The following is a 24,538-nucleotide window of genomic DNA, read 5'->3' as shown; positions in this document are numbered from 1 at the left end:
TTCCTTGCAGACGTTTCACTGCCCAAACTAGGTAACGTCATCAATGCTAGAAAGGAATGGGGTTTGTGGAGAGGTGGAGAAAGAGGAAGAATGTGGGCTCCTTGGTGTTCTCCGAGTTGGTTGTTTTCCTGTAGATGTTTCATTATCCAACTAGGTGACATCATCAGTCCTAGGAAAGAGTGTGGGAGGAGGAGGAGGAGGACTGTGAGGTCCTTGGTGCTCTCTAAGAGTTTTGACCGAGGCTTCCCGAGAGCAGGAAGCAAACTCCTGGTCCCGGCAAAAAAAACCTTTTATTAATTGACTGTGAATTCTGCTCCTTCACCTCCAGCAAAGTCTTTCAAGGGAGGATTTACAGTCACAGACCTTCTCTGGCTTGGAGAGCTGCCAGGCCGATCTCTGCAAAACTTGGCAAGGAGCCTCGGAGAGTCACGAACCAATTAAGGGAACTGATTGTCTCCTGCAAACTCCACTCCCCTTTCGCTCTTCTTTTATTTCCTCTGGGAGGGGCCGTTCATCGTCAACTTGTGGCCTTCCTCCCAAGTCGACCCCTGTTCTTTAGCTGTTCCCTTCGTTTGGCAACTCTGCGCATGCGCACACTGGGAACAGGCTCCAGCTGTTCTTCTGCCTCACTGATGTCTGACTCTGAAGGCAGCTGGTAACTGTCAGATGGCTCAGCCCCCCCCTCTCTGCCTCCAACACAGAGCCCTCATCAGAGCCCTTCCCAGCCTCCAGCACTGCCCCATCTTCCTCCCCAACCTCCCCACTCTCTGAATCTGCTGCCAGCTGTCTTTATGTTATTGAGATGAACATTAAAAACTGACGTTAGAGGGGCTCACTTTAATTTCCGAGAATTCCTGACTACTTGTTCCAATAGCAAGATATGGACATCCTCTGCTGCTCCCCATCCGACTTCCATCATCCTCAGCTAGCCTGGCCCAAAACTGGATGCAGCCATCCCCGTATGACGGACTAGTCCGACTTACTTGAATGCGCAACCCCCCCCCCCCCCCCACACACACACCATGACTTACACAATATCCTACAAAGGCCAGGAAGGCATTGCACCATTTAGGCTGACTCTTCTCCCAAGGGAATCGGCACCTTTTGGATGGCTGTGGAAACAAAAATGAAAGTAAGCAGAAGAGAAAAAATTGTAGCAATGGCATGCATTAAACAACAACAACAATCAGCAAACAAACATTCATTCTTGGCCGTATTCTAGATTCCTAGCTGCAATGGACAGCAAACCTAGGGTGGACCCCGGGCGCTTCTCTCCGCTAACAGGCAGCCAAGCTAAGTGCCTGAAGGACCCCACCCCATCACTAATTCGTATTAGTGGTCCAGGGGATTTGAAATTATGAATTTAGTCATCCCTGAGGTCCGAAAGGTTGGTGACGCCTGATTAAAGAGCATCGTCTGACAGAGCTTGTGGTACTATTTCATCCCTACTAGGTGGAAATCTTGTCACTGGAAAAACAACATCTGGAGAGACGGTCTTGAGTCCTCACGCGCAAGGGAGAGAAACAGATGTGACTTTTTCCAACGCTGTCATCGGCTTCACCAATAGCTAAGTAGAAATCCCTACTGTAGAAGCTGGTAAAGTCCTTAACTTCCCGACAAATTCCCTTTCCGCAAATAAGCGAACGCCACGAAAACAAAAACCTCCACAGCCTTTGGGTTCGCTCCTTCGTACCTTCCTTATCTTTCCCACGTTGCTGATTCGTTGAACAGCGTGACCGGTAGTCCTCGACGTATGGCCAAAATGGAGCCCAACGTTTCTGTTGCTAAGTGAGACGTTTGTAAAGCGGGTTTTCCCTCCCGGTTTGCGACATTTCTCGCCCAGGTTGTTAAGCGAATCGGTGACCTGGGGGTGGGGGGGCTGAAGCGAACCGGGTTTCCCCGCTGACTTTGCTTGTCAGAAGGTTGCAAAAGGGGATCGGGACACAGCAACGGTCATAACTATGAACCGCTGGCCAACCTTCTGAATTTTGATCGCATGACCCACGGGGGTTACAGGAACGGTTGTAACTGTGAAAAATGGGTTAGTTGTGTTATGTCCTCACACCTTCACTGTATGAACTAACGAAGTGCAAAAACAATTGAGGTTGCAACTGGGGGACAAACACGGTTAAGAATAACAACACTTGTGTCCCTTGGTGAGGGAGTAAAAGAGTTACACACCTGCTCTCCGAGGTGCCTGTCTAATTGCTTTTTCATTTCTACATCTACTAACGATGAGTAACACAAGGGCACTGACGGAGAACTTTTTCGGCACCGAGTGGCCAAACTGGAACACGCGTGCATGCGAGTCAGTGGTGGGTTCCGGATCCTGTTCCAAGCAGCGGCGTCCACATGGATGCACACAGCGCGCGCATGCGTTGTTAAATTAGTCACCCCGGTTGCTAAGTGAATCTGGCTTCTTCATTGACTTTGCGGGTCAGAAGGTCGCAAAAGCGGATCACGTGACCCTGGGACACTGCAAATGTCATAAATATGAGTCAGATGTCAAGCAACTGAATTCTGATCCTGGTTCATCTCTTAGATAATTGTAACACTCAGTTTCAGATTGATGTTGACTAGCCTGAGATTAAATAAGGGCATGTTTTGTTGTGTCTGTTTTGGTACGTATATGTATATTTGTACTTACACATATAAGTATATATTAAGTGTTATATTTAATATAACTCCACCTTTCAGTCCCTACATCCAAGCCATACAATCACATCGTGCAATGTTGTTGCTCGTCATCTCTGTTTATTATTAAAATAATTTCAATCTTACTCATTTCTACAGCCTGCTTGAGAAAATACACCCTTTTCATAAGAGACTTGATATTTTATAAATCAGATAAACAACACTCACATTTAACAGGGATTTTTTTTTACGGCCCTGTAGATTTGGGATGACTCGATCAAGCTTCAGCATTTACTGGCCAGATGCCCTTCCTGACGCCTACATGAAGTTCACAGCAATTTTTTTTCCTGCACTTTAAGAGAGAAACATCTGCACTACCGAGGAGTGACCCCTCAACCATCCTGAGTAGGAAGTGAGCATCTTCACCACTAGGCCACCAAGCCACTCAACAACTCCTATTAACAGTAATATGACAAAAAAGAAGAAGCAATCTAATCCCAATCAAGCCTTCCTTAACGCCCACTCCTTCTTTTTTTCCTAGCCAAAACGAAGAAAACCTAAGCAACTGCAGGAGACTCAGATGGAGAAACAGATGGGACCATCTGCTTGGTGGCACCCACTGCAAAAAGCACAATCTTGTCAACAATGCAGAGGAACGATGCCTTTTTTTTTTTTTAAGGAAAAACTCAATTCACACCACAAATGGATGTCATGCAACTTCTGGCAACAAAATAAAAGGGGTTGGCTTGAAAGGATTTCAGGGAAATAAGGGGAGGAAGACTTCCTTGCCTTGAAGCTAAAGTGGAAGTTCCTAATACGGTAGTAAAATTAGTTGACCATACAGCTACTTTCTCTCTGTAAAAAAAAGACAATGGGTTTCCATAGCGGAGGATTTTTAAGGTTTTGTTTGGTTAAGCGTTTGACTTTTACTGCCCCGTGATCATTTTCAGCATCTCTGCAGGTTTCCTGCTGCATAAATGCAAGGTGTGATTGAACCCAGATTAAGGCACAGGAGAGAGATTATTTTATAGTTCATAAAATAAGCCTTTCTTAATTGGAGGACCCCCTCCAAATATTTGCACTCCAGTTCCAAGAATTCCACAGCCAGCACAGTCATGGAGGGAAATCCTGGGAGCTGAAGTCTCCAGGTACATTGGATTGTAGATGATGCTTCCTGTCCTGGGGTCACGTGACTCTCCCTTTTGCGACCTTCCGAAAAGCAAAGTCCACGGGGAAGCCAGATTCACTTAACAACTGTGTCACTACCTGAACAACTGCAGTGAATCGCTTAACAAATGTGGCGAGAAAAGTTGTGAAAAGGGGCAAAACTCACTTAACCAAGTTTCTCACTTAACGACATACATTTTGGGCTTAATTGTGGTTGTAAGTTGAGGACTACCTCTGTTCACGGTTCAGCCTGGAAGCTCAGTAGCTGATTTTAAAACCCTCATTCTCTTTATTGTTGTGAGAAATCTGAAAAATCACTCCGGACAAAGACGGGGGAAAACATTCTCTGTGGCTTCAACATTTAGATAGATAGATAGATTAGATAGACAGACTTGATAGATTAGATTAGATTAGATTAGATTAGATTAGATTAGATTAGATAGATAGATAGATGATAGATAGATAGATAGATAGATAGATAGATAGATAGATAGATAGATAGATAGATAGATAGATAGATGATAGATAGATAGATAGATAGATAGATATCTGCAGAACTTGGCAAGGAGTCTCAGAGAGTCACGAACTAATTGACTCCTGCAAACTCCACTCCCCCTTCCTTCCTCTTTTATTTCCTCTGGGAGGGGCCATTCACCCTCCACCTGTGGCCTTACTCCCAAGTCGACCCCTGTTCTTTAGCTCTTCCCTTCGTCTGGCAACTCTGCGCATGTGCACACTGGGAACAGGCTCCAGCTGTTCCTCTGCCTCACTGATGTCTGACTCTGAAGGCAGCTGATAACTGGCATACGGCTCTGGCCCCTTCTCTGCCTCCGACACAGAGCCCTCATCAGAGCCTTCCCCAGACTCCAGGACTGGCCCAGGTTCCTCCCCAACCTCCTCACTGTCCGAATCTGCTGCCAGCTCAATTGGCCGCTGGCAGGCCACAACAAATTGTTCCATGAGCTTTGCCCTATTTTACAACTTTTCTTGCCACAGTCATTAAGTGAATCAGTGCAGTGCTTAGGGTAGTCATACGGTTGTTAAGTGAATCTGGCTTCCCCATTAACTTTTCATTGTCAGAAGGTTACAAAAGGGGATTGCAGACCCCTGGACACGACAAACGTCATTTCAGCCTTCATGGGGTTGGCATGGACCTTTAGTGGCCATCAAGACCGTGCGCGAGAGTGCCCATCACATCCCACAGGTGTTCCAATCTCAGCCCCAGAGCATCCCGGTGCAGTTACAAATGGACACTTGTGGTTTTGTCTCTCTCTCCCCGCTGAAGACAGAAACCGATAGGGGTTACTATGCAATTACCATTGGTTTTAATCATGGGAAGAAATAAGCTACCACGGGCACCTAATTAACACACAGCAAGGAGCCTGATAGCCACAAAGAGACTCTGCTATCGGCCCCTTTCAAAAAGAGAGAAAAGATACCATTAAAACATATATTCAGCCTAAGAGGTGGAAACGAAAAGCAGGATTATTGCTGCACAGTTATCCGAAAGGAGTAAAGTTTGAGAGTTTTTTTAATCGTTAAGAGTGGAAGATTTGGCTAGCCAGTTTGCAGAGTGTTAGACGTCTGAAATGCCTTTTTTTTAAAAAAGCACCAGGATGAGTTTTTTTCAGTGCAGAAAGAGAGGAATTTCCCAATTCAAACACTGCAGAAGTACAACATGGGGTTTTCTACACGAATTGGGCAGACAGCTGCTTTTAGTAATAGAGTACCAAAAAAACTCAACGATAATTCAGAAACTTCCCTATTTCTATTACACCAACTGCAGCGAAGACCATTATAATCTGTCCATTTCATCCAACCTCTCTTCTTTGTTGTATTGTATAAATGAAAACTGGGGGCTTCCCAGTTGCAATGGATGGCTGTGAAGGTTGGACCATAAGGAAGAGTGAACTGATGGATTCATTTACGGAAGGATAAGACCTCTCAAATCTAATCCTTTCCCTTCCTGGCTGAAGTTGGGGAGTTTTGCATGCATGGAGCTGTACCCCGAATCAAGAATTGAAGACTTAAAGGTAAATCTTTTATAAGCAATAAATTGTTTCTTATTTACCGAGATCCAACCTATGCAATGGGAAGGAGAGAGACACTCTGCCAACAAAGATGTGTCTAGTCAAGGCTGTGCTTTTCCCCATTGCAATGGGTGGCTGTGAAGGTTGGACCGTAAGGAAGGTTGAGCACCAAAAAATGGAGGCCTTTGAACTCTGGTGCTGGAGAAGACTCCTGCATTGAGTCCCTTGGACTGCAAGGTGATCCAACCGGTCAGTCCTAGAGGAGATCAACCCTGACTGCTCTTGAGAAGGCCAGATCCTGAAGAGGAAACTCAAATCCTTTGGCCACCTAAGGAGAGGGAAGAAGGACTCCCTGGAGAAGAGCCTCATGCTGGGAACGATGGTTTAACTATTGTTAAATGAATCCGGCTTCCCCAATGACTTTGCTTGTCAGAAGTCGCTAAAGGAGATTCCTGTATTTTAACAATGCCAAAGAATGATAACTTCCTGTATGAAATTATGAATCACTACACCAATCAAACCATTCTAAGGTTAAACTTTAAAAAATTTTGTGTTTATTCAGCCCCAATCCTTAACCATGACAGACTGCACGATGTTTTTTTTTTTTTTAAATGCCCAAAACAATCTGGAAAGTTTTCTAGTTCGCATTCTCCAGAAAATCTACAACACTTGTCCTGGAACACGAGAGGGAAACCAATAACCCAAGTTTAAACGCAAATGTTCTCCAAATCTGGAGCCAAGACTAAATGTCATAATAAGATTGTTTACCACTGCATTCTTAAAAGCCTGCTCAGTGTCATGTTTTTTTAAAAAAAGAAATTATTGCTGGAGCCCATGTCGAAATGGAAAATGCAGAGAAGCCAAGGCCCTTCTCTAAAACAATGTTGTAAGTCCCCCCCCCCCCCCCATGCTGTATCACTCTGATAAACAACTCATTCCCATAATAGTGTTTATGCCCTGGGATGTCAAACCACCTAGTAAAGGTTCCCCTTGCACATATGTGCTAGTCGTTCCCGACTCTAGGGGGTGGTGCTCATCTCCGTTTCAAAGCCAAAGAGCCAGCGCTGTCCGAAGACGCCTCCGTGGTCATGTGGCCGGCATGACTAAACGCCGAAGGCGCACGGAACGCTGTTCCCTTCCCACCAAAGGTGGTTCCTATTTTTCTACTTTCATTTTTTTACATGCTTTCGAACTGCTAGGTTGGCAGAAGCTGGGACAAGTAACAGGAGCTCACTCCATGATGCAGCACTAGGGATTCAAACCAGCGACCTTTCTGATCGACAAGCTCAGCATCTTAGCCACTGAGTCACCACCCTTAAACCACCTAGTATGGCTATATTATTTATTATCCTTCTCACCTGTCCTTCTATGTCCGTAGCTTCTTATGACTAACTTTGTTGCTGTATCTCATGATTTATGCTTTTAGTATTCTATTATGATAAACGTTGCTTGCTTTAGTGTCCTATTACTATGAGTGTTGTTGGCCAATGAAGAATTCTATCCTGTTGTAAAGAAGAGCAGAATTATAGGTAGCTTTTCACCTTCAAAGCAACGTTTGCCCAACAGCGATGTTAATTTGCATGTTGTGGTTTCAGCTGGCTTTGGAAGACTTGCCTCTTCCAAAAATGCTTAAGGAAGCATCGGGCACACCTTTTAGCACAGCGCTATAAAAACTCCGCTGTTGGTTTCTGGGCTGCAACCACATCATGGGATTCGCTTGGCTTTCGCTTAGCTTGCTGCATAAATCCTGACAAGAGGTGTGTAAACTATAGATTAAGACTTAAAAACAATGGGGGATCCCTGCGTGCTAGGTTTGATTCATCAAAACGTAGCCAAACAAAGCAATGGCTCTGTGATCTCAAGTGTTTGGCCCTTATCTCTGTTGTATAATGTTGCAAAAGAGCGCACATACAGGGACTGTGTGCTTTTCCTCCCTAGTTCTATTATTAACTCAATGAATCGTTGATACGCGTCAATCCAGAAGTCGGACCTATCCAATTTAATTCCATTTGCATCCAAATTAATCTCAATTAAGCTTTTCATCCTCGGTTCTCCTTGCTCCACATCTCAACATGGCAGATCAGAAGGGGGTGACATAAAGAAGCAGCTCAGGATGTCATTCTTGGCCTTTGGCGCCTTTGTCTGTTCTACTTTAAAGAAAAGAAGGACCAAGACTGTTTTAATATCTCAGGGGTTGCCACAAAGAAAAGGAAGTCAAGCTGTTCTCCAAGGCACGGGAAGGCAGGGCAAGAAGCAACGGAGGGAAACTAATCAAGGAGAGAAGCAACCTGGAGATAAGGAGAAATTTCCTGACAGTGAGAAGAATTAATCAGCGGAACCACTTGCCTCCAGAGGTTGCGGGGGCTCCATCACTGGAGGCTTTCAAGAAGAGATTCGACAGCTATTTGAGTGATATGGTATAGAGCAGCGATGGCGAACCTTTTCTGGCTCGCGGGCCATAAGTGGGAGGAGCACAGGGAGGGTCGTGCGCGGGCGTGCCGCACCCATAATGCAATGGGAGATATCCCCCTCAGTGCGCATGCACGTTTGACAGGTACTCCCCCCCCATTTTTTTGCAAGCTTTTTTCGCCCTCCCCAGGCTCCAGAGGCTTTATAGGACCCTGGGGAGGGTGAAAACAGCCTCCCTGCCCCCGGAGACTTCAGGGACCTACAGGATGCTTCCCTGAAGCCTCCGGAGGGCAAAAAACGACCCTATGAGCAAACCGGAAGTGACTTCCGGTTTGCTCGTAGGGCTGTTTTTAGTCCTCCGGAGCCCTCAGGGACCTTCAGGAGGCGTGCCCTGACAAATGGCTCCGCGTGCCATAGGTTCGCCATCCCGGGTATAGAGTTTCCTGCTTGAGCAGGGGATGGGACTACAAGACCTCCCAATTCTTTTAGTCTATAATCCCAGATCTGTTAATCAGTGGAATGGCTTCCCTCTATATGTTGCCAGTGCCCCATCGCCGGAGGTTTTTAAGAAGGGATGAGACAACCATTTGTCTGAAATGCTATAGGGTTTCCTGCCTGAGCAGGAGGTTGGACTAGAAGACCTCCAAGGTCCCTTCCAATTCTGTGCACGTTTTTTCTAGAATGCTATAATTCAAACTCTTCCATGCATGCCCTTCCAGCTGTGATCAGCCGTAAGTCAGTTGCCAAGCGTCCTGGCAACTGACTCATCTTTATGGCGGTCACAGTGTCCCGTAGTTGTTTGTGTGTGTGTGTGATAAGATCCGCTTTTGCGACCTTCTGTCAAGCTCCCCCATGGACTTCGCTTAACAGCCCTGTTGCTAGCTTTAAGAAATGCAATGATTCACTTAACAGCTGTGGCAAGGGGCAAAAGTCGCCGAGCAAATGTTTCACTTAGCGACATAAATCTTGGGCTCGATTGTAGTTGTAGCCAGAGGACTACCTGTACTTAGGTCTTCCTGACAGATGGAGCTGCCTGACTTTTAAAGGATCAAGGAGAAAGAACAGAAAGCTTCCAGGAATTTTTTTTTTTTTCCCCAGAGGAAATCTGTGGTTCGCAAGTGTATTTCAAGAATTTAAGGGACAATCCTCCACTGGAGTCCAGAGCCATACTGGGAAAGACAGAGCATCCATTGTTTCAGCAAAACTACCCAAAGAGTGCAAATATTGTTTTTTTTTCCCCCACAATGCCAGCTGCAGAAGAAAATATCTTTCCATTAATATTTGCTTAACCAACGCTTGCTGCAATTGTTGCCCGTTTCACATTAAAAGAAAACTTCTCTGCCACCAGAAATTAACTTGCACCAAAGACTTCACAATGTTGTTTTTAGAACGTCCCAAAATTGTTTTTTCAACTAATCATCTCGTACTTTTTTTTCCCCTCCCAAGGATTGGGTGTATTTGATAACTTCATGGTCAAAGGAAATTCTTAGGTATGGTTCCAATAGGTTTTGTGGCTTAAAAAGAACAAACGGAAATGGAGTGGAAGATATTTCGGAACATGGAAAACTGATGGCATAAAAAAAAAATGCCCCTGTGATCCATCAAGCCTGGCCTTTGAGATTTTTTATTTTTTTATTCCGAATGATGGACGTGTGTTTATCCCAAGCATGTTTTAAACTCAATTGCTGACGAAGGACGTCTGGAAATTGGAAGTTTAAATGGAGAACGTTCTGGGAAAGACCACTGGACTCAGCCTGGCCCTAACTTTCAAACTAAAAAGCCAGGATTTCGCAAACAATTGTGTTGTATAGAGAGTGAGCAAGCCACTGCACAAAACAAAACAATCACTGCACAAAAACACCTCTGAACTCATTACTCCCATCAACACCAGGGCCTCTTGGGGGCAGGGTGTTGTGCTTTCTTTCTTTTTTATTTTAAATGTGGCTTCCACACCCTTCAGATAGGAAGAGAATATAAATAATGACTGGAAAAGCAAGCTACTGTTGGAATGTTGCATCTGATTTGCATGTTTTTCCAGAGAATTCTGGAAAAAAACGGGTGGGGTGGGGGGAAAGAGAAGCCAGAGATTTTCACCAGTTATCCTATGAATCGATCCAAAGGCTGCAGGCTCTATACAGGCCGTCTTTGACTTACAACAGCTCGTTTAGTGACGGTTCAAAGATACAACGGCACTGGAAAAAGTGACACGACGGTTTTTCACGCGATTGTTACAGCACTGTGATAAAAATCTGGCTGCTTGGCGACTGACTCGTATTTATGATGGTGGCAGTGATCCCCCCCTTTTGCGACCTTCTGATGAGCAAACTCCACAGGGAAGCCAGACTCACTTAACAACCGGCTTATTAATGGATCAACTGCAATTCACATAACAACTGTGGCAAGAAAGGTCGTAAAATGTGGTAACTGTCTCACTTAGCAACAAAACATTTGAGCGCGATAATAATCGTAAGTTGAGGACTACCTGTAATGATAGATCATGCTATTTACCCAGAAGAGCATGGAGAGGGAATTCCCAATTTGTTTTCCCATCGTATCCACAACAATGCTTAAAACATGAGCATAGCAGCTGCCAGGGGTGGGGAGTCCCAGTTCCTAGATCCTGCTGAACTCCAACATCCCAAAGCCCCATTTAAAATGGCAAAACAGGTTGTCTAGCAACATCTGGAAGGCCACTGTTCTCCTTCCTCCCTGAATGGAGCGATCCTCAAGGCCACAACAGCAACAGCCTTGCTTATTCAAATTAAAGGTACCCCTGATGCAACATCTGCTCCTCGTAATGAACTGTAGGATACAAATAATAGTCAATGCTAGTATGCTGCCTTTGGATATGGAAGCTCTTCTGGCATCCCTTAAATTGGCTTTCAAAAGACGGGGGGAAAGAAACTGGGGTTTGACCGGTAGGAAGAGAAAGGCATAACCCAGAGGGAGAGCGGAGACAGGGGGGGTGGGGGGTGGGTAATCTTAGTGGTCTCTCCACCAGAACAAAAATTGGGATTTCCTTGTTTTCTGTTTGTTGAGTTAAGAGTACAATATTCACAAATGCTTGTGTAGGGAATGAGAAGGAAAAACGTCCTTGTCAAGCTCCCCATTCAATATATGCATAAGGAAGGGACAGATCTCAAGTAAGAAAAGCATTCTTTACATTTTACCTAAAGGAAACCAGCCGGAACAGAGAACAACTCAAAGAAACAAGGCAAGATTGGAAGATGTGGAGACCTGGCCCATAACATTGCCAAGAGTCGGACGCAACTGAACGCATAACATCATGATTATCATCATCAACATCGTATATTAAATGGCTGCTCTAAAGATAAAGGTTCCCCTCGCACATATGTGCTAGTCGTTCCCGACTCTAGGGGGCGGTGCTCATCTCCGTTTCAAAGCCGAAGAGGCAGCGCTGTCCGAAGACGTCTCCGTAGTCATGTGGCCGGCATGACTCCACACCGAAGTTGCACGGAACGCTATTCCCTTCCCACCAAAGGTGGTCCCTGTTTTTCTACTTGCATTTTTTACGTGCTTTCGAACTGCTAGGTTGGCAGAAGCTGGGACAAGTCACGGGAGCTCACTCCGTTACACAGTGCTAGGGATTCAAACTGCCAAACTGCCGACCATTCTGATGGACAAGCTCAGAGTCTTAGCCACTGAGCTACCGCGTCCCTCTAGACCTTGTAAGATCCCCATTATTTCCCAGCCACCATAGCCCTGCTGGCTAAGGATGATGGGCGTTGAAGTCCAGCTATATAGGGGCTGTAAGGAGGGAGAAATGAGATTTACCTTTCTTCCCCCTTCAAAGTTTTTATGATTAACTCTTCTTCTAGGTCATCCCTCCCATTTTAGAAAAGAATTACACAGGCCCTACCTACTCCAGCCATCACACTGTGGACTGAACCTATCCGTGGGGCCATAAGCAAGGGGCCTCCCCAGCTGATCTTGGTGCCCAGGCTAGCTGCCATTGAGAAAGGCAACCTTTTCAGTATTCGGGTGCTAAGCCACAAAAGTCCCACAAAGATGCTTTTCTCTCCCGTGGTTGAAGACAACCATGACCTGGATGACTGAGAATCTCCAGACATTCAGCCATGAAGGATTTTACAGACTAACCTATGATGTACAGAAAGACTGTCTAGTACTTTAATGCAGGGGTCTACAACCTTGGCCACTTTTAAGGCGTGTGGACTTCAACTCCCAAAATTCCTCAGCCAGGACCGAGCCAGGCTGCACAACTGGAGGTGAATGGTAGGCAAGCAAAACTGTGTGTGCACAAATTGTGAGCTCTTCCCTTCCCTTCCACCCCAGTCTGTGGAAAAACTGTCTTCCACGAAACTGGTCTCTGGTACCAAAAAAGTTGAGGATCGCTGCTTTAAGGGCTGCTGTTTTGTCATTTCCAACACAGACATAGAAGAATAAGACAAAAACAACACTAGCGGGGTTTTTTTTTACAACGTGATCATGAAGTCGAGCAGAAATTTTCCACTACAATTCCCTAAAGAATTGAAGCTACTGTAACACAGAACTTTTAAAAATAATTAGCTCATTAAGCTCCAGCGCTCCAGCAATATCCCATGATCAATAGTGGTAAATACCACCAAGGAATCCCCCCACTTTTCCCACGGCGAAGCCACCGCTCAGAATAACTAGCGCTTTTATACCGTTACATCCAGGCCAGGAGATCTGGATAATTAATTTCTTTCAAGTCCAATTTATTTCTAAGAAATTCCCAGCAGTTCAAAGGCCACCCTCTTATCTAGTTTGTATGACCAAAACGTGCAACTTAGTGATAATTACCAGAAATTTCAAGATCCAGGGAAGCCCTCTCCCAAACAAATTTGTTCCAAGATGATGTGCAGCTACTAGCCCTTCCTGAGATCTATCAAATTAGAGCAACTAAGGACAAAAGTCTAAAAAAGCATCAAGTATCATCTACTTCCTGAGGCCATAATAATATAATTCAAAGGGATTTCATAAAGTCTGACCAGGTGGCACCTCCATAATTCAACAGGCCCTAATTTAAAGCACATACAAGGGATTTTGTAGGCCAAGGTCTTCCCAAACCTATTAATTTAGTCAGTTCTGCCTCAAATTTATCTCTCCGGTAGTTGAGAAAGTTCTGCTGGGCAGTTCACTTAAGACACAACAATAATGGAGAAATAAATTCTCATTGCTGGCATCAGAGCTATACATAAGTGGAACTTGATCTGTGCCCAGTCAGATGTGTTGCAAAATTCATACTTCTGTGCCTTAAGTCATCCGTCAATTCATTTGCCTTCAATCTGGGCTCACCAGAAACAGCTCTCCAGAGTGAAAACTTCAACAACTCTTCTCAGCTCAAAAGTGCCACAACGAGACCAGGATGTTGTTGGGATCACTCTCTAGTTCCCCAGAGGATTCAGCAATCCTCAAAAGTCCCTGAGGATCAACCAGGTTAACCAGTCCCCGCCCTTCCAAGGAAGGCAGGCACAGTCAGCTCAAGTCTCACCAGGATGCAATCTGTTTGTGACAATGAGGTGATTCTTATCCCGCTGATGCCCCCTTTGCTTCCAATCCCTCCCACTCCCAAACCCTAAAGCCAGGCTGGGATATAAATACACATGCACAACCTACTTATAACTCCCCAATTTCATTTGCACAATGCACCAAAGTAGATGATAGATAGATAGATAGATAGATAGATAGATAGATAGATAGATGATAGATAGATAGAAGAGACAGATATAGATGATCGATTAGATATAGACAGATTGAGATAGACTGAGAGAGATATGTACAGACAGAAAGAGAGACAGAGAAATAAAATAGATTAGATTAATAGATAGATAGATGGATGGATGGATGGATGGATGGATGGATGGATGGATGGATGGATGGATATAGACTGAGAATGATATGTAGAGAGACAGAAATAAAATAGATTACATTAATAGATAGATAGATAGATAGATAGATAGACAGACAGACAGAAGACAGACAGACAGAAGACAGACAGACATATAGAGACAGACAGACATAGATAGATGATAGACAGACGATATAGATAGATAATAGATAGATAGATAGATAGGTGATAGATAAAGATAGATGACAGATATAGATTGATTGAGATAGATATGTACAGAGAGAGCGAAGATAGAGACTGAGAGAGATATGGAGAGTGAGAGAGAAAATAAAATAAAATAGATAAATAGATAGATAGACTTTGATATAGAGACAGACATAGATAAACAGATAGATGATAAGACGAGATAGATAGATGACAGATAAAGATGATAGATGACAGATATAGACAGATTGAGATAAACAGAGAAGGATATATGCAGGGAGAGATGATAGATGATAGATAGATAGATAGATAGATAGATAGATAGATAGATAGATAGATAGATGATAGATAGATAGATAGATAGATGATAGATAATTTAACATAGAGAGAGATATAAGGTAGTCAGACACTTTTTAACTCCCAGTGTGACTGAGAGCCATCTGGTCACTCGATGGATTAAGGCAGCAAAAGGCAGAATCCCATAACCCGGTTTTCAAAGCAGGCTGAACGGGACGCCGTCTCTGCTTATGATGATGGGCTGGAACCGCTCCCAGGATGGCCCTAGAAAGTCCAGCGCTGGCCTAAAGCCAACCGCCTCGGCCTTGGGCACTTACCTCTCCCAGAGGCGGGGGGGGGGGGGGGAGCGGCAGAAACACAGAGCAAGGGCAACATGACCGCAAGAGGGTCTCTCTCTCTCTCTCCCACCCCCCAAACGGCCAAGGACCCCTCCCAACCCCCACAGAACTCACCTCAGCGGTCCTTTCCAGACAGCCACGAAGCCATCACGAGCCCCAGGAGGGTCAGGAGGGTCTGCAAAGAGAGCCCATGGTGAGGAAGGGGAGGAAAGCCCCCTCCCCAATTCCTGGGTCTTCTGAGGGGGGGATACTCACATGCCTCACCGTTGGGTGGGGGTCCCCTCCATGTCCTTGGGGAGGGGGGAGGTTCCCCCCCAAGGTCTCTTCTGCTCCCTCAAAAAAAAACACCCCTCCCCTCAGAAGGAACCTTTCCCCCCCTTCCCCAAAAGAGCCCCCTCCCCCCTCCTCCTCTCAGCTGGGGGCTTCCCAAAGGACCCCCCCCCCACCTCCTCCTCCCAGAAAGGTGGCCGTTGCTGAGGGGAGAGAGAGAGAGAGGGAAGAAGGGAGGGGAGGGGGGAATGGTGGCGAACGGGGCATTCGGTTGGCCCAACCCCGAGAGCCGGACGGGAAGAGAGAGGGTCCAATTCGCTTACCCTCCTCTCCGCCACCAGCTCTCCTCAGCGACCAGAGCGCCCACTCGGGCTCAGCCTCCTGCATCACTTCCGGGGGGTGGGGCCTTCGCGGAGGGAGGGAGGGAGGGAGTCAGCTGGCGGCGCGGTGACGTAGGACGCGCATCCACGCGCGCTTGACGCCGCGCGCAGCGTAAGGGCGCTTTGAGGGCCGGGTTTGGGGGACGCTCTTCCCCTCCCCCCTCGTTTTCGTCGCCTGTGGAGGTGAGTGAGGGCGAATATTTATGTTGGGGGGGCGAGGGGGGTGAACTATACCCTCTGGGTCCCATATGGGTGGGTGGGTGTTGGGAGCAAAAGTGCAGGTGAATCCGGAGAGGGGAGGAGAGAGGAGCGTGTGTTGCCAAAGACGAAGAGAACATCGCGAAAAGAGGAGGCACGGTACAGGTGACCCTCCCACCCCCGCATCTACATTGGTATCGCCCACACGGCTCTTAAGTGGGACCATCAGAGAGAACCAGCGCATGCGTTGGTTTTTTTGCCCTCTCCCATAGGGGGCGCTAACAGGGTGACAAGATGGCGTCAGTGCTGTCAATGAAACCTGAACCAAACTAGGACTCATTGATGGTGTGTGCCCCACCTGGAAGCATTCACGAGTTTCCTTAGCAATAATATTCTATTTTATTTTAGTAGGTAGGTAGGTGGGTGGATGGATGGATGGGTAGATAGGCAGACAGACAGACAGATGATAGAGATGGATGGATTGGCAGAAAGAGACAGATGATAGAGATGAATGGATGGACAGACAGACAGATGATATGGATGGATGGATAGATGGATGGACAGACAGAGACAGATGATAGAGATGGATGGATGGATGGATGGACAGACAGATGATAGACATGGATGGACAGAGAGAGAGATGATAGAGATGGATGGATTGGCAGAAAGAGACAGAGGATAGAGATGAATGGATGGACAGACAGACAGAGACAGATGATAGACATGGATGGATGGACAGAGAGAGAGAGATGATAGAGATGGATGGACAGAGACAGATGATAGAGATGGATGGACGGACAGACAGAAACAGATGATAGAGATGGATGGACAGACAGACAGATGATAGGGATGGATGGACAGACAGACAGACAGGTGCTTTGCTTCTCATCCTGAAGGAGGAGCTTTAGAGCTGGGAGTGGGGCCTCATTGCAGGGATGAGACCTGAAGGCTAAGAGGTGGGGCTTCAGACTGCTGAAGGTCGAATCTAAATCCCTGGTAAATTAAACAGGTTTTATTTTGTCATAAAATAAGATACAGGTTCTATGTAAAACAAAATTTGTATATTCTGCGCCCTCCCACCCAAATAATGGCAACTGTCATTGTAGGAAGAGACCCAATTCATCACATATGGTATAGTGACCATATGTCCTTGATTATAAAAGCCAACTCTTTCTTTCGAAAAAACCTGCCCTTTAGATAGTATTTTTCAAAAACTCACTGATTTCCTTTATTTGGCACATTTAATTTCTCCCATTGGTACTGTTTAATGCACAGTATTTCACATTCATAGGAAAAACACAGGCATTGAGTTTCCTTTTAAAAATAAGTGTACAAACCTTTATTCAAATATACATTTTTGATTTGCTTGGCTCTTGAATTTTCCTTTGTAAAACAAAGTTATAAACATAAACATTTTTTTATCCATACGACTCTCCTTCAGATTTGCCCCCTTTTTCAAGTTTGTTCTTTTATTTTTTTTTCCAAGAAAATATGTCCATTGTGGAACCAAAACTGCAGAGTATGAGATGCTACAAGCATATAATGAAGTTTATTAATCTTCCAAGCTGCTACCAGATGCTGATTGGCAGCAGCCAGTCATTCATAGACAGACACCATGTTAATCAATGCCTTAATGAAATTATACAAAAGCAGCTATTTAGACCCAGGAGTTTGAAAGGCATTGCATTCAAGAGCCCACCCACGTGTTTGCCTCAAAAGATGGTCTAGACTTTGAAGAAACAACCCACATTCAAAGAATTCTATTGCTTGGTGTGGTTTTCTGACTGCAACCCACAAACCACCAATAGTTGTATAGTTCAGTTGCCCTCAATCAAAGCAGTAGGTAGCAGGAAGGAACGGAGCACAAAATCACAAAACATGAACTCCACGAGGGGGGGGGGTAAAAACCCCTCTGGAGACAAATTGCTCAGTTTTACTCATCGTTCTTTATTTGGCGACATCATAAATCCATCAGCACATCATGAATTTTATTGTTGGAGGCGGTTGCAAATCCAGTCTTTGTTTGTTTTTAGTATCCCATAATGGGGCATTGGATGTAAACGGTTTTGTTTCTTTAAGAGAAACCCAGTCCAAATATCTCACCTTACAGCAATTTGGAATTGCCCTGGGGCTTTTTTTCACCCCCCCCCCCAAAAAAAAACTTTATTTGTGTAAAGAAAAAAGGAAGTGAAAACCTAGACCTAGAGATTTCCTCTAAAGCTGGCTTGTAAGCCGAAAGATGAATAAGAAATGGGTTTTTGTTTTGTTTTTAATGTTGAGTGGTGTATTTTGGGGCATCTCTTTGCCTCGACAGATGAGGGCAATTTGGTTGGCTAAAAGAGGAAACTCGGAAGTTTCAAGAGAAGATTTTAGGGTCCTGAAACTGGGGAAATCCATTTAAACTGATGCAAAATGATATAGCTATCCTTAGTAAGGTGGGTAATGGCTGAGCAAATTCAAACGTACTTTTCAAGTAGAATTTGAAGTTACCACTGCCAAAACATATTTACACGAGTGAGATTCGAACCGCTGAACACAATGGACAGATATGGGAGATTCCATTCGGTACCCTACAGTGAGCGTCTCACCGGTTCGATCACCTTGCAGTCCAAGGGACTCAGTGCAGGCATCTTCTCCAGCACCAGAGTTCAAAGGCCTCCATTCTTTGGCGCTCAGCCTTTCTTATGGTCCAACCTTCACAGCCATCCATTGCAACTGGGAAAACCACTGCCTTGACTAGATGCCCTTTTGTTTTTAGGGATGAATCTGAATCTAAACGCACCACCCCATTAAAAACACACAGGCACACACACACAACCATCTGTCACCTTTCCCAGCTGTAAAACAATTGAGGGTCATTACTTTAGCTAAACATTATAATTTAGTTCCGAAGACAACAAAATGGCCTTGCATTTTCCAACGGAGTCAGTTAAGCAGACACGAAGATTGGGCACCTGGTTAATTCCTCTGCCAGCTTGACAGTGTAATTCTGTGCAGGATTTAGGAGGGATCAAGAGATCCTTGGTGGTGGGGAAGGCTCTCTTTGTTAAACCCAGCTTAGATGTCTCCTCTGACTTTAAGATGCTTTTTGCAGGAAAAGGTACAATATATGTTATTTTTTTCCTTATTAGGATTGCTGGGAGAACTGCGTTTGCAGTTCATCCATTGTTAAAAGAACAAAACTCCCAATGCTGGTTGGTTTTTTAACAATAAACTATAGTGTGCTTTATTGGCCTTAGCTTAATAACTTATTACACATATAAATATGATTATAAATATGATATAAAGACAGATAGACAGACAAACTGCCCTATCTGATACATAGATAAAGAAAGAGAGAGAGAATGTGAATGTGCTTTATTGGCCTTAGCTTAATTACACATTACACATATAAATATGATTATAAAAATGATAGACAGATAGACAGGCAAACTGCCCTGTCTGATACATAGATATAGAAAGAGAGAAGAAAGAGAGAGAGAAAGAGAAGAGAGAGAGAGTGTGAATCTGCTTTATTGGCCTTAGCTTAATAACGCATTACACATATAAATATGATAGACAGACAGAGAGGCAAACTGCCCTGTCTGATACATAGATATAGAAAGAGAGAAGAACGAGAGAGAGAATGAGAATGTACTTTAGTGGCCTTAGCTTAATAACTCATTACACATATAAATATAAATATGTTTATAAATATGATAGAAAGACAGATAGATGGGCAGACTGACCTGATACATAGATATAGAAAGAGAGAAGAATGAGAGAAAGAGAGAGAAGGGTGTAGAAGATGATAGAGAAGTAGAGAGACAGACAGATCGATCCCTCTTCTGTGTCTTGAGCCAAATGCAATTTATTTACTAAGCCAGTGTTAAAACATGCTTTAGCATATGACCCAGTGAAAACTTTGCCAACCCTTCCCGAACAGGCCATCAATCATTCTCCTTGAGAACGCTAAAAAAGAGAGCATTGTCCTCCTCGGGTGCAGAACTGAAATCATGAACAACGAAACCACAATATTTCGTTTAACAAGGGTGCTTTGCTGTGGCAAAGCTCAGCCGTCCTGGACAACAGACGTTGCTTTTGTTCGTCGGGAAAGAAAAAAAAAGATGGACTTGTCCAGCATTTTCGCGTGAGGCTTGCTTTCTGCGTGCGTCCGTGCTAGTTTGGACACGCCGCGTCTTGGGTGCAAGCGGAAAGAACATTTAAGCATTGGCATCGAACAAGATCTTGCCACCCTTTTCTGTGTTTATTGTAATTGGGTTTTTCCCCCCTTTTTTGTTGTCCCATTTCTCAACATCGTGCTTTTGATTCTTGTGGCACATTTATCTTTAAGGAAGAACTGGGCATATTTTCACGTGTGCTGATATCAGCCGGGTATTTTCTTGCCTTCAATCTAGCACATGTAAAAGTAGCTATTATCCAACATTTGGCAGATAATTATAGTTTTCCGGGGTGGAGGGGTGTGTGTTTCCCCTCCCATTTTTGCCAGTTCTTTCCAGGTTCGCGGATGGAGCCAAGAGACATATTTGAAAACTGATTGAGCAAAACGTGAAAATATCCATCTGTTTGAAAGCCTTTTTGTTTTTTCACAGCCCCAAACGCTCACCCAGGAACGTCCTCTCTCCTTTCTCCAGATGACACCAGTCGCTCGTCAAGAAGTCCTTGGCCTTTACCGCAAAATATTCCAAATAGCCAAAACGTGGCGGTCGGCAACTGGACAGATGAAAGAGACGGAGAAAGAAAAACAGTACATTATCAGCGAAGCGAAAACCTTGTTCCGTAAGAATCGAGCTGTGAGTTAGCATTTGATCTGGAGGGGTTTAGTTTTTTTTTTAATCAGTGGGATTTGGGGTGGGCATCCAGGGAGGTGAGAAGGAGTCGTGAATCAGGAGGCTGTGAGTTCGATCCTAGGTAGAGCCGTGGTGGCGCAGCGGGTAGAGTGCAGTACTGCAGGCTGCTTCTGCTGACTGCCGGCTGCCTGCAATTTACCAGTTCCAATCTCACCAGGCTCCAGTTTGACTCAGCCTTCCATCCTTCCGAGGTGGGTAAAATGAGGACCCAGATTGTTGGGTTAAGAGGCTGACTCTCTAAACTGCTTAGAGAGGGCTGTAAAAGCACTGTAAAGCGGTATATAAATCTGCTATTGCTTGGGACGGAAGGAAGGAAGCCTTGGTGGCACAGTGGTTAGAATACAGAATTTCAAGCTGACTCTGCCCACTGCCAGGAGTTCGATCCTGACTGATTCATGGTTGACTCAGCCTCCTATCCTTCCGAGGTCGGCATTCACAACTTCTGGAGGCAAGCTGTTCCACTGATTAACAGTGAGAACAATTAATCAGTGGAACAGCTTGCCTCCAGAAGTTGTGAATGCCCCAACACTGGAAGTCTTTAAGAAGATGTTGGATAGCTATTTGTCTGAAACGGTATAGGGTTTCCTGCCTAGGCAGGGGGTTGGACTAGAAGACCTCCAAGGTCCCTTCCAACTCTACTATTGTATTGTATTGTATTGTATTGTAAATGAGGACTCAGATTTGGGGGGGGGGCAATAGGCTGACACTATAAACTGCTTAGAGAGGGCTGTAAAGTGGCATATAAGTCTAAGTGCTATTGCTAGAGGCGGATATTTGTCTCTCTGGGCACAATGAGAATATATCTGCTGAACAAAACTCCGTATTGGCGTCAAAAAGGGCATCCGGCCATTCAAACACTCTGCTAGCTCCATTCAGTTGCCCAGACAGTGGCAGCGAGAATATCAACGGCCACATATTTGAAGGATCAGGTCACGTCAGACTCTGGTGGCTGCGTTGGTGACTAACCCCAGCACGATGCAAAGGGCTGGTTTTAACCTCCAAAGCCCTAAATATCCACCGCCCTGCCTCCTTGCGTGGCTCAAACATTGCACTAAGCCACAGTAAGCTTATATATGGCGCGCTGAAGGCCATCGTCTCAGACCCATCAAGAGTCAAAGAAAAGAGGGTGATAAACTATCAGCCATCAGCTCCTGGGTTATCACTGAAAAGACCTTCCAACTTTGCAGGGTCAAAAGAAAAAAAAAGGCAGCAAGAAAGATATGAGGGAAGGTTCCATCTTTATGTAATTGGAGGTAGATCGGTTGCAGGTAGGAAATAGTTCAGTGGCCGGAATTCTTTAACGTCCTTCGCCACTGTTGTCTTCTCAATAAATTTAGCAAAAGACTGTGAAGATCACCATTGGAAAAGGGTTTATGTCTGATTAAGGCAGAAGTTATTTGTAGCTAGCTAGCTTTCTTTTCCTTCCTTCCTTCCTTCCTTCGTTCTTTCCTTCCTTCTGGCTTTCTCATTCACTATTGATATTCTTCCTCCCTCTCCTTCCCCTCTCCCTCCCTCCCTTCCTCTCTTTCATTATCAATATTCTTCCTCCCTCCCTCCCCTCTCATTTACTCATTATTTCTCCTTCCATTCCCTCCTTCCTTCCTCCCTCCCGCCCTTCCTCTCTTTCACTATCAATATTCTTCCACCCTCCCTCCCTCCCTTCTTTTCCTCTCATTCACTCTCATTATTCTTTCTCCTTCTTTTTCCTTCCTTTGTCTCTTCCCTTCCTTCTTTTCTTTCACTATCAATATTCTTCCTCCTTCCCTCCCTTCCTTTCCCCTCATTTACTCATTCTTTCTCCTTCTCTTTCCTTCCTTCCTCCCTTCCTTCTCTTTCACTATCAATATCCTTCCTTCCTTCTTCCTTCCTCTCTCTCTCATTCACTATCAATATTCTTCCTCCCTCTCCCTTCCTTCTGTCCATCCATCCATCCTTCCAGGAAGATCAAGGTCTTTCCTTTGAACGTCTTTGGGGGACGGGGGGTGGAATTTGCAAGGTAATTTGGGGGGGGGGTGTTAACTTACCTGTTTGTTCTTTAGAACCTCTGCACTTTCTGTTCTAACTTTCCTTTTCTTTTTTCTGTACTGTTTGCAAGACCAGCTAACAGATCCTGAGCTGATTAAACAGTGTGTGGAAGAGTGCAAGGCAAGGATAGAGCTGGGACTTCATTATCACAACCCGTATCCAAGGCCTGTAAGTAGGAATCAGCTCTTTGATAGGAATCTATTAATTCTCAGTCCGGAGCAGTGATGGGATTCAATTTTTTTTTACTACCGGTTCTGCGGGCGTGGCTTGGTGGGCATGGCAGGGCAAGGATACTGTAAAATCCCCAGCTCCGTTCCCCTGTGCAAGGGCAACAGAAGAAGACCCAGCCGATCAGCTGGGACTCAAGAGGCAGAGGATAGATGGGGGCGCGGCCAGCCAGAGGTGGTATTTGTTGTTCTCTGAACTACTCAAAATTTCCGCTACTGGTTCACCAGAACTGGTCAGAACTGGCTGAATTCCACCTGTGGCCCGAGATTCTGCCTTGGCAATAGTTTGCAGAGATACTGTCAGTCCTTGATTTTTGCAACCCTTCCTTTAGTAACCGTTCGAAGTCACCATGGTACTTAGAAAAGTGACCGGTCCTCGCATTTATGACCATTGCAGTATCCCAACAGTCCCGTGATGAAAAAAACCAGGCACGTGGCCACCAGCGTGTATGCAGTTGGTTGCAGTGCCCTGGGATCAGGAGACCACCATTTGTTGCTTTGCCAGCTGGCTTTTGACAAGGTCACTCACTTAACGACCGCATGATTCACTTAATGGAAGTGATTAACTGTGGCCAAAAAAGGCGCAACTCACAGGTCCTCAAAATGGATGCAAGTCAGCCTATTTGCCCCCAACAATCTTGGTCCTCATTTTACCCACCTCAGAAAGGAAGGAAGGCTGAGTCAACTTTGAGCCGGTCAGGATTGAACTGCTGGCAGTGGGCAGTCAGCAGAATTAGCTTCAGTACTGCAATCTGACCAAGGTGCCACCATTTTAACAAGTCTGCCCACTGCCAGGAGTTTGATCCTGACCGGCTCAAGGTTGACTCAGCCTTCCATCCTTCCGAGGTGGTAAAATGAGGACCAAGATTGTTGGGGGCAATAATGCTGACTCCATAAACCGCTTAGAGAGGGCTGTAAAAGCACTGTGAAGCGGTGTATAAGTCTTAAGTGCTCTTGCTCTTGCTACCTCGCTTTTTCCATCATTATTATTTTTCTTTTTCCTTTCTTTACTGTCCTGTTACTTTGCTTTCGCTTTTACCTTCTTGTTTAAAATGAAAGTTTCATTGGAGGAAAAAAAAAAACCAGAGCGATGAATGATTAATCATGGTATCTGAATAAGGCCTGGATGTTTTTCAGTCTTTTCTTAAACAGGTTTTCTTTTCTTCTGACCGTACAGATTCATTTGCCACCCATGGGCCTCGCTCAGCCACAAGCCCGGGCATTTCGACACCAGGAAAAGCTAAGGAAAATCTCTAAACCGATTTATTTGAAATCTCACGATGAAATTTCATAGCCCCTGATCCAGCCAGAGGTCGATACCGTCTTCAGACTACCGGACTGATGCCCTTGGCATGACTACGGGTGAAAATGAAATTGGTACTGTTACCACCGGGTGATTTTTTTTTCCCCTCCCCAAAGGTCGGGAATCCACTTGATCCCAAAGAGAGATGAGAAGAAGGAGCTAAATCTGCCTTGTGTGAAAAGAAAGAAGCATTGTGGGGGAAATAAATAAATAAAAATGATTTTTAAAAAATCCAAGGTCTGATCAATCTTATGTTCCACCTGGGCACATCTCCTCAGGTGTTATTGATTTTCCTACAGTCTCCCTACTTAATGACCGAACTCTTTTTCAAAGTTACAACTCGCCCCACCCCCAA

General features: G+C 45.0%; 2 protein-coding genes across 6 annotated transcripts in view; one reads left to right on the top strand and one right to left on the bottom strand.

Annotated features, from left to right (window-relative positions):
• The window catches only part of DCUN1D3 (defective in cullin neddylation 1 domain containing 3), a 20,738-nt gene extending 5,110 nt beyond the window's left edge, over positions 1–15,628 (bottom strand). The window contains exons 1-3 of one of the 3 annotated variants that reach the window (XM_081965721.1): positions 15,524–15,628; positions 15,045–15,105; positions 1,032–1,112 (exon numbers count right to left, since the gene is read on the bottom strand). The gene's annotated coding sequence lies outside the window, so the exon portion shown is untranslated. Of the gene's footprint in view, positions 1–1,031; positions 1,113–15,044; positions 15,106–15,185; positions 15,281–15,376; positions 15,464–15,523 lie in introns of those variants that run through there. The other 2 variants (XM_081965723.1, XM_081965722.1) reach the window with 2 other exon arrangements.
• Positions 15,624–24,538, top strand: LYRM1 (LYR motif containing 1). Of its 3 annotated transcripts, none has more exons than XM_081965736.1 (4): positions 15,624–15,763; positions 20,413–20,571; positions 22,729–22,821; positions 24,058–24,532. In XM_081965736.1, exons 2-4 carry the CDS (start codon positions 20,413–20,415, stop codon positions 24,172–24,174), a joined length of 369 nt encoding a protein of 122 aa, XP_081821862.1. In that variant the 5' UTR covers positions 15,624–15,763; the 3' UTR covers positions 24,175–24,532. The 3 variants fall into 3 exon arrangements, with proteins under 3 accessions (XP_081821862.1, XP_081821861.1, XP_081821860.1); XM_081965735.1 differs by having other exon boundaries at positions 15,634–15,763; positions 20,371–20,571; XM_081965734.1 differs by lacking the exon at positions 15,624–15,763 and adding an exon at positions 18,951–18,972 and having other exon boundaries at positions 24,058–24,538.

The sequence above is a fragment of the Natrix helvetica genome, assembly GCF_964273705.1.
Source record: "Natrix helvetica genome assembly, chromosome: 13".
Taxonomy (NCBI): domain Eukaryota; kingdom Metazoa; phylum Chordata; class Lepidosauria; order Squamata; family Natricidae; genus Natrix; species Natrix helvetica.
The sequence above is the reverse complement of the archived record's forward strand: the minus strand, read 5'-3'. Positions and strand labels throughout refer to the sequence as shown.